This window comes from Harpia harpyja, chromosome W, assembly GCF_026419915.1.
Source record: "Harpia harpyja isolate bHarHar1 chromosome W, bHarHar1 primary haplotype, whole genome shotgun sequence".
Classification (NCBI taxonomy): Eukaryota; Metazoa; Chordata; class Aves; order Accipitriformes; family Accipitridae; genus Harpia; species Harpia harpyja.
Genome location: NC_068968.1, coordinates 9,850,567 through 9,860,608, shown reverse-complemented (window position 1 = coordinate 9,860,608; position 10,042 = coordinate 9,850,567). Strand labels below are relative to the sequence as shown.

Here is a 10,042-nt window from a genome sequence, read left to right as displayed (position 1 = left end):
ACTCTATCATTCACTCCCCATTGGCTTTTTTTGCAGGCCATATCAGTCTATTGTAGAGGGAATGAGTTTGTGTTACAATGCCTTGCTTCTCTCAGTGTTCAAACATCCCAATTGGTTTGATGCTGGTTTTAGTTGACAACCTCCACTGCTATTGGTACGTGTTGTTTGGGGACATGCAAAGGGCCCACTGCTTCTGATTTAGTTAGTCTACAGAGTTTAGATAAGACAAGGCCTCCCTCTACAGCAGCAATGCCAAAGGCCCATTGATGTCCCTATGAGTCTTTGTGGTATCTGCCCCTCAGGTAATCTATTCCTAAAATTCTTGGGACTTCTGGGCCTGTCACAATGGGCACATGTTCCTACCAGTGCCTACATCAGTGCCTCCCACAAGTTTCTGCCACAATGAATTACCCCATCCATAGTGGCATCCCCTGCCAGGGCTCTTTTAACTGACGCCCTTTGCCCCCTGTTAGTTTCACCCCTCTGGCTCTGCTGTCCCAGCACCACAACGACCATGCAATCGCTCCTTCGTATTTGCCACCTGTGGTCCCCCACCCAGATTGCACAATTCTGGCAGGGTATTGGAAAGAAATCCCAGACACTCCTCTGTTGGGGCATCACAGCTTGTGAGCCACAGCCCTGCTCCAGCTGCTGGCACCAAGACCCTCACTTGCTTCACTCACCCTGGCCCCCCAAGAGCTGCGCCTGGGATACACACTGGTCTCGTTCCAGTGGCTGGAGTCGAGACCCTCACCTGCTCCAGTTGCCAGCACCATCACCCTCAGTCTGAATTCAATTGCTGGCCCTGAATGCACTTGCGCCAGTCCCCCCCCCCCCCCCAGTAGCTGGCATCCCAGACACACACTCCTAAGACCCAAGGACACACACACCTAAGACCCATGGCCCCTCAAATTACTGATGCTGAGACCCCCATCTGCTCCAGTTGCTGGCCCTAAGACTCCCACTCACTCCAGCTGCTGACACCACAGGCCGTAGGGTGCCTACACCCCTGGTCTGACTCCAGTTGCTGGCACCAAATCCACTCACGCCCATTTCACCAGTAGCTGGCACTTAGTCCTTGCAGCATACATACAGATGGGGTAGACAGAGAGATAGCTAAGAAAGGACTTAATAAGAAAATAGTACACACTGAGGTGATCATGTTATCCCACAAACGGGGTTTGTTTACCCGGTGTGCAAGCCAATAACACACAGAGTCGAGGTATTTTCAAATTAATTTCATTGATGCACATGAATGAGTGCCTGTCTCAAGACAGCACAACCTTGTATCAAAAATTCTCACATTTATATACTTAAGTAATACATATTCGTTGTTATTTTCCTTAATGATTGTTTCTTTCTTCTTTGCCCCTCATGTAAATTAGTGCGCAGACTCTGTCTTCTTCCTCCATTGTCTTCTTTTGAGTAGGTGGTATCATTTGAGTAGGTGGTCAATGAGTCGGTGGCCACGATCTCCCCCTGTAGGAATTACCTTTTGCCTATTTCTTCCCTGATCTTGGCAGTTCCAAGTGGTTCTTCAAGGTTTGTTGACCAGACCACAATCCATTACCTTTTCTGACATAAACATAAAGCCCCATTGTCTAGTAGTTAGTTCCTAAACCCTGAATCATGTCTAGTTATTGTTTCCCTATTTTAAATATTAACTGATGGGGACTGTACACAGGACTTTAGCAGCTCCCTGGTTATTTCAATCATTCAGGCACAGGGCTCATCAGACAAGTGCACTGACCAGCCACGGTTTACATGTGACTGGCCCTTTTATATCCCCTCCTTTCTATTTCCTCCCTTTGTTCCTCCCCTACCCCCTTCCCCTAAAAAATTCCTTAATAAGATTTGCATAGTCCCACAGGACCCCCTCAAATATCCCATCAGTCAGTGATTGAAGACTTCTTTTGGTCTTTGGCATTGTCTCTTATCCCTTGTCTATCAGGTTTGTGTCTCTGTGTGATCTTTATCGCTTCCCCCTTTACTTATTATCTGCTTTTGCATTGAAAAGGTTCTTGTTTGGATAACCTTAATAAAATAGATGCTCTCATGTTCCACATACCCTTACACCACCCACCCCACCCCCTTTTTGAAAAGCAAACATGATCTAATGGTGGATAAGCAGGATCTTACTAAGAGAAAGTTAATGTCTTTTTTTAAATGAGAAAAAAAAATCTCCTTTTAAAGGTTACTCCTTCCACATGTCAAACTATATTACTTACTAGTAAGTGAATTTTTTGGGGGCGCGGTATCCTCACAAAACCACATTACTGAAGTTGGAGATTACTGGAAGTTAGGTTATAGCACAGATTCCCTCCTAACCCTATGAGCAACCTGTCAGAGACCCACTAAATCAGTTCCTACTTATGCATTCAGACTGTAGGACTACAGCAAAGGAGAGATAAGGCAAGTGAAGTCAACCTGGGGAGGACTTCTTCAGAGGACTTCTAGCCCTCTTAAGGAACTTACTTTTTAATCAACAAAAATTGCTATTGCAAACTCTATAAAAGAAAAAGTAACCATAGCATCATCTTTGCTAAGGCATGTGCTCCAATATCAGTTAAATATCACTAGTGACCTCCTAAGGTCTCTTATGCAGAATATATGCATGCAATAAATGTCTCAGCTGAAATGCGCATACAGACACAAGCAGTGCACCTTTTGCACTTGTCAACACAAGGATGCCCAGGCCATCCTGGCACAGTGTGGCGAGTAGAGTGCTCTGTGCGATCCACCTTTAGGGGCCTCCCTGAGGAGCCTAGACCCCTTTCATTTCCCTGCAGAGCTGAAATCCACCAGCGCTCAGAGACTGCCTGGGGACAGGATGTTGGTGCTCCGGGACACCAATCCCACAAGGGCCCCCTCAGAGCAATGCGAGTGCCTCCACAGTAGCAGGGCTTGCCTGGAACAGCAGACAAACCTACCCCTGCGACCGGAAAAAAAAGAAACGGCGCATGCCCAAAGAAATGGTTTCCCAGTAAACGGAGAAAAAGACAGATTCACCCTCCGAACAAACGAGCGGACAATACCACATCCCGAGCCACCAACTCCCCTTTCCCTAAGTACCAAAAGGAGAGCGATAAGTAACCCTCTCTCTGTGGAGTACTGCAATAACTGAATTGCTAGTTTTAGCCCCGCCCTCGTTAGCGTGACGTAGTAGCAGTGACGGAGGCGGAACCAGCGGGCAGATTTTGGTAGGTCATAGTGATGTATCTGCACTGCAGCCTGGCTTGAGACGGGGTGAAAAGGCGACGAGTACCGCTTTGGCTACTGATCTAGCCTATAACAGTTACCTTGGTGGCTGCAGGATCACTGTACTCCACTATGTTCAACGTGGAAAGCCTACAACGGGCCGAGCTTGGGGAGAGCCTCCTTACATGGGTGAGTGCCTGGGCCCAGCAGGCCGCCTCGCCTGGAGCAAGGTAGTCTGGCTGGAGGCATCCGTTGCTGTGCGCGTCTGTCCGCCGTCTCCGGTCTTCCTCTTCGCGGCTCTACGGGTGGCTCCGGGGTCTCTGTCCGTCACCACAGTCCCTGCGTCCCAGGACACACCCTCGCTCTCGGATGGGTTTGAGTCCTCCTGGGGTCGGCGGAGCCCCAGTGGACCTGCCCCGCCTGACCAAAGCCCCGGGGCGGGATGGGGAGTCGTAACCTCCGTACGTAGAGGTCTCCATAGCCTTAACTCTACTTCTGCCGGGAAAAACAAAGGAGCTTGTTCCCCGCGCGCGCCTGCACGGGACTAAGCAGGTTTCAGTGTGTCGGAGAGTCTGTCGCGTGCCTGGACTTGGTGGGCAAGTTGTTATCCATTGCTTTGATTGTGTGTCCCCGGCCTCTCATGTCTTGTGCCTGTCCTATTCGTGGCTGCGAAGTTCTTGTGCTGTGTTTCCTAACCGTTGTCTGCGTTCGACCTGGACTGCATGCATCAGTAGCTTCATGGTGTGCTTTTACTCACAGAACAGCCAGAACTTACCGGACATTGAACCTGCGTTTGCAGCTACTTCTGCATTTTGAAACATGGAACGTACCTGTGTAACTGTAACATAATTGTGAAACTGCCATTTCATTAGCAGTTGCTGGTTTAGCTGTCTAGAATCATTGGCTTCCCAAACACACATTAAGAAAATTGCCAAGTAAATACTATATGAAATTGTGGACATTTCTGTTTATTCTCAACAATAACTCATTTGGCTTTTAGAAACTTAGCCTGTAAAAGGGGGGAGCTGGAGTAAGCTGTGAATTTCATGAAAATTATTGGGGGTATGAAAATGATGATTTAGGTTTCTCTGTGAAAATCGAAGTGGATAAGGAAGGGACATCCAATACCTGTTAAAAGGGAGTGGGTAGCTTGGAATGTACACAAGACTGAATTTTATGGGAAGAGATGTTTATATTATGCCCTAGCTGCACCAGGGTCTCTCTTTCCTTTGCATTCCTGCTAATTCTTGTGTCTTAACCAAGGTTGTTATTTGTCCTCCTTTTTGCTCTCTATGATTTTTTTCCCTCTCCTCCCCCGCAGATGTTGGAGAAGACATGAGAGTACTGCTGAGCTTCATGAGGAAGCATACGTGTGTATGAACCCTGGGAAAGAAAAGCCAAGTGAGAGGCTTGTTTTAAGACTGGTACAAGGAAGGAAGGTTTACAAGGGGGTGCTAGAAAGAGACCTGTTGCTATGTGTTGCTAGCATCCATGTGCTCCTGCTTTAGTTGTTTTAGGTATGCTTCCCGATTCCTCCCAGTCCCAAATTGCTTCTTGGCTCTATAACTTTTCAAATAACCTACAAATTAACTCTTTCTGTGCTTCCCATCATCTGCATGCAACCAATATCCTTGTAAGCTATTGTAATTATTTATTTCTCTTGTATTGTAGTGGTCTGTTAAGAGTGATCTGATCCATTGATCCTACTTCTTATCCAGTTTTAGGTTTGATTAAAATATCTTTGTATTGTTAGAGCAAAGCTGTTATATGAAAGTCTGTTTCAATAATTCTTAAAGAGATTTTAGGACTAGAAATAGTCTGACAGTTATTTAAAATATGCTGTTCAAATTTGGTTTTAAACTAATTTAAATAAAATTGCAGAAATGCTAAAAAATATTTCATAACAAAGTATTTGCTAACTAGCTAGAGGACTAACAAAATGCATATTTAGAAGCAAAGGCTTCTTTGGGGGAGGGGAGGCTTCTCTGTACAGCTAAATATTATATGAAACAATGCTCTATATGTATTCTAAAGGAAACAATGCTCTATATGTATTCTAAAGGACTGTTGTCTTGCTCAACTTCTGTGTGTGCTCAGGTCCAGTAGAGGTTGGGATAGTGCTGATAAAAAATGAAGTAAAGTAAAATAAAATAATGGTTCTTGTTTGTGGAGGGGATGAGGACCAATATATCTAGATGAAATCTGCTTGTGAACTCTTAGGAATTTTTTTTTTTTTTTTAATGACACTGAAAAGTATTGGAACCAACTAGTGATTGTCCCTGCCATGTTTCAAATCTGAAGGTGAGGCAATCAGTTTGTTCAGTGGTAAACTTTATTGTTAATTTTGAACTTTTTTTACAAATCTGAACCATTAAAAAAAAAATCACCTTGGGACAAGGAACAGGAAAGAACGGGAAAGTATGAAATGTTAATTCTGCTCTATGGCATTGTCCATCTGTAGGAATTATGTACTTGGACATGTGATCATTCTTAAGCAATAGTAATGTTGTGGTTTAACCCCAGTCAGCAACTAAGCACCACGCAGCCGCTCACTCCCTTCCCCCCCACCCAGTGGGATGGGGGAGAGAATCGGGAAAAAGAAGTAAAACTCGTGGGTTGAGATAAGAACGGTTTAATAGAGCAGAAAAGAAGAAACTAATAATGATAATGATAACACTAATAAAATGACAATAGTAATAATAAAAGGATTGGAATATACAAGTGATGCACAATGCAATTGCTCACCACCCGCCGACCAATGCCCAGTTAGTCCCAAAGTGGCGATCCCCCCACTCCCCCCAGTTTATATACTAGATGTGATGTCACATGGTATGGAATACCCCTTTGGCCAGTTTGGGTCAGCTGCCCTGGCTGTGTCCCCTCCCAACTTCTTGTGCCCCTCCAGCCTTCTTGCTGGCTGGGCATGAGAAGCTGAAAAATCCTTGACTTCAGACTAAACATTACTTAGCAACAACTGAAAACATCAGTGTGTTATCAACATTCTTCTCATACCAAACTCAAAACATAGCACTGTACCAGCTACTAGGAAGACAATTAACTCTATCCCAGCTGAAACCAGGACAAGTATTTACATTCCTTGATTATGAAATTGCATCTGTGCAGATGGATCCTTGTCCATCTCTGTAGGAGTGGTCCATAGAGATGGACCAAGCAGGATCCCCGAAGTCTAGCATCCCATAGGCCATTTATTTACATATTCCAACTAATCTATGCCCTTTACATTTTTTCCCCTATTCTTTGCATGCTGACCTAGCTTCTTCTGCTTTTGGTTAGCAAAAATATTGGTAAATAATTCTTAAATGGCATTAGAATTAGTCAACGCAGTTGTGTTTCTTAGGTGAATGTGTGATTTTTTTGCTATTTTAGCCATTTAAATATTTTTGTGTGAATGTGGCTTTGAAAATGGTTTAGTTCAATTAAAAAAAAAAAAGTTATTCAGAATTAGCTTTTATTCTGGCCCTACCTGGATTTAAAAACTGCTTTGGCTGAGCTGGTTTTACACTTGATCAGCTGGGATGCATCTCCCCTTAAATTGCAAGACATGAAAGTTGCAAAAGAGACCTTGAGGTTTTTTTAGTCTCAAGTGAAATGGGTAATATAAATAAATAAAACTTTGTCTGGCTCTTCCCTCAAGTCCCATAATGATTCTTGGGAAACTGCTCATTTAGATGGCAAAAGAGCTGTTACAACTTAGCAAAGACTGGTCATCTGAGATCTATTGTGCTAGAAAAATTGTTTGTTCTTAAGAACTAGTGTAGCCTCCTGGATTGCTTGTAAAAGCAATTCACATCCATAACAAAGTACTTCAACTGGTTTGTCAATGTTTTGAGGAGATGAGGCTTTGCAAAGAGGTCTGAGAAACTGTTCAACCTAAACTGTGTTGCTGGCATTGATGTTGGCGACCTGAAATTGCTCCTCTGTGACAACCTGTGCTTTTGATGGATGAGAATATCCCTCAAGTCTCATATATTGCATGCCTGAGATTACTATATTTGATATCTTTAAACCAGAGCAAGCCACTTTACCTATAAATGTTTTGGTTTTATTTTTTAACACTCCCCTCACTGTTTTGGGTTATGTTAAAGTTTATTATTTGGGTTCTGTTATAGTCTCAACCATTCTGTGATTCTATTAACATCTTCATTAATGATCTGGATGATGGGGCAGAGTGTACCCTCAGCAAGTTTGCTGATGACACAAAACTGGGAGGAGTGGCTGATATGCCAGAGGGTCATGCTGTCATCTAGAGGGACCTGGACAGGCTGGAGAAATGGGCTGACAGGAACCTCATGAAGTTCAACAAGGGGAAGGGCAAAGCCCTGCACCTGGGGAGGAACAACCCCAGGCACCAGTACATGCTGGTGGCCACCCATCTGGAAAGCAGCTTGGCAGAAAAGGACCTGGGGGTGCTGGTGGACACCAGGTTGAACATGAGACAGCAATGTGCCCTTGCCGCAAAGAGGGCAAAAGGTATCCTGGGCTGCATTAGGAGGAGTGTTGCTAGCAGATCAAGGGAGGTGATCCTTCCCCTCTACTCGGCACTGGTGAGGCCACACCTGGAGTCCTGTGTCCAGTTCTGGGCTTCCCAGTACAAGAGAGACATGGACATACTGGAGAGACTCCAACAAAGGGCCACAAAGATGATTAAGGGACTGGAGCATCTCTCCTATGAGGAAAGGCTGAGAGAGCTGGGACTGTTTATTCTAGAGAGAAGGCTCAGGGGGGGATCTTATTGATGTATATAAATACCTGAAGGGAGGGTACAAAGAGGACAGAGCCAGGCTCTTTTCAGTGGTGCCCAGTGACAAGGCAATGGGCACAAATCAAAACACAGGAGGTTCCGTCTGAGAATCAGGAAACACTTTTTTACTGTGGGGATGACCGAGCACTGGAAGGGGTTGCCCAGAGAGGTTATGGAGTCTCCCTCATTAGAGATGTTCAAAAGCCATCTGGACATGGTCCTGGGCAGTCAGCCCTAGGTGGCCCTGCTTGAGCAGGGGAATTGGACATGGTGACCTCCAGAGGTCCCTTCCAACCTCAACCATTCTATGATTCTATTATGGCATTGCTCAATTTCATTTATCTCTTGGATTTAGAGCATTGTTTTATATGTTCCTGAATAATTTTTTTTCAGGGTTTTAAACACCTGAGAGAGCTTTTGTTTCCTGCTTTTTCAGCAGATTGCCATGGTGCTTCTTGAGGCAGCCAGGGTAGCAGCAACTGGAGTGAAACTGAGCAAGGGACTGGAGCCCAACTACTAACATATCAGGATTGATTGTTCTAAGCCTTAGCAGTGTTTGCAGCCCACTGTCATTGCAGAATTAGTATCCTACCAAACAAAATTTCCCAAAAACCTCTTCTGAGACTACACAGTATAGGTACCCAAACAGCACTGCAACCAAAGCAGTCTAGAACAGTGTAGCTGTGGAGTAAACCTGCTGTGTTTTTAAAATTCTTTCAGCGTATCTAATGGAGGTACACAGCATCTTTTCTGTTTCTGTTTAAAACTTATGACTGATCAAGGTACAGACACTGAGGTTCTTTGCTGTGGGTGTTGCATCAGGAGTGTTTTGAACTCAATTATATCTTCTGGCCATGTCTGAAGACCTTGGAGAGTTTTCATACATGCATGTGGCAGTTGCACTGTAATATGCCCATATCTGAAATAAGGATGACTGCAGGCTTTTCAGTGTGTTGTTTTTAGCATGTGTTGTTTTTTAGTATTTTTATCAAACATAGAGCTAAGGTCTAATACTGGGGAAGGTTGCTCAGCACTTGCTGTTTAATCAGCAGGATTCCTCAAAGAGGTCAATGCTGGCTGGTCTTCTGTAGCAGATTGCAATGGAGATGTCAGCAACTGTCCCTCCCCTGTCATGGTAACTGTTGTATGTTATTCTGTTGTATGTTCCCTCCATTGAGTTGTACGTTACCTACTTTCCTTTTTTCCTTGTCTTGAAGGCCAAATAAAAATACTTTCTGCAGGTAGAGGAATTTAGATGCTTATTTCCTTGGTAGAGGTGTTAAAACTCTCTATGAAGTGGACATTTTGTAAATACTGTTCAAGGCCTCTCTTTTGGCTACTTCCATTTTGAAAGTATTCTAGCTCTTTACGTGGTATCAATCCTTACTATTCTATTTGACTTTCTTCCTTTTGGCTGAAAAACTTCCTCAGTGTGGTATTTGTGTCTTCTATGCAGTACCTATTCCAAACTGGAAGGATCTGCCTGCATTCATATGAGATCTAGAGGCCATCTGAGCAACTCCTGACAGAGACTTTGATCCTTCAAGAAGGGTACTTGTGAATTTTTTTTGTAAGGTCCCTTTGTGAAGTAAGTCAAAGTTGCTGGAATTCACTAGTTAAGCTATGTTTTTCCTTTCCTCTTCAGTTACTTCCTTACTTTTTATGCTATAGTACTTTTGGTCTTTGTGTGTCTCCTGTGTAGCCTATACTTTAAACACCTGTTTTGGTTTCTTGTGAATGACAGGATTGCAGGAGACTAGCTAAGCCTCTTTGTTCTAGTCATTGATCACCAACCACAAAGTTGTAGGTTTTCATTTTTTCTTCTGAGGGTGATATCTTATCTGCACCAAGGAGCTCATGGGTATTATTTGTGCCATCTAACTAAGCTTCTGACTAGTACTGTATATTCTTTGTGGAGGTCTCATTGACTGTTGGGAGCTAAGACTGTCTGGGAACTGAATTTAGATATCTAAGTTGGACAGCAAGTGTGTATTCACACTGTTTATGTTTCTGGTGTATTAGAAGATCTGGGAAATTAAAGTGTATTTTGCATATTTCAGAGTTGCAGAGCATTTAATGGGG

The 10,042-nt window shown here is 43.9% G+C and overlaps 1 protein-coding gene across 11 annotated transcripts in view; it reads left to right on the top strand.

Moving 5' to 3' along the window:
• The first annotated feature begins 3,176 nt into the window (after positions 1-3,176).
• Positions 3,177-10,042, top strand: part of LOC128136076 (protein Hook homolog 3-like) — a 130,575-nt gene continuing 123,709 nt past the window's right edge. For 2 of the 11 annotated variants that reach the window (XM_052775177.1, XM_052775171.1), the window contains exons 1-3: positions 3,177-3,387; positions 4,520-4,599; positions 9,417-9,511. Coding sequence is in view for 1 of the 11 variants with exons in the window: in XM_052775167.1 (XP_052631127.1) it covers positions 3,331-3,387 (57 nt within the window). In the remaining 10 variants the exon portion in view is untranslated. Of the gene's footprint in view, positions 3,388-4,519; positions 4,716-9,416; positions 9,549-10,042 lie in introns of all 11 variants that reach the window. The other 9 variants (XM_052775174.1, XM_052775169.1, XM_052775175.1 and 6 more) reach the window with 5 other exon arrangements.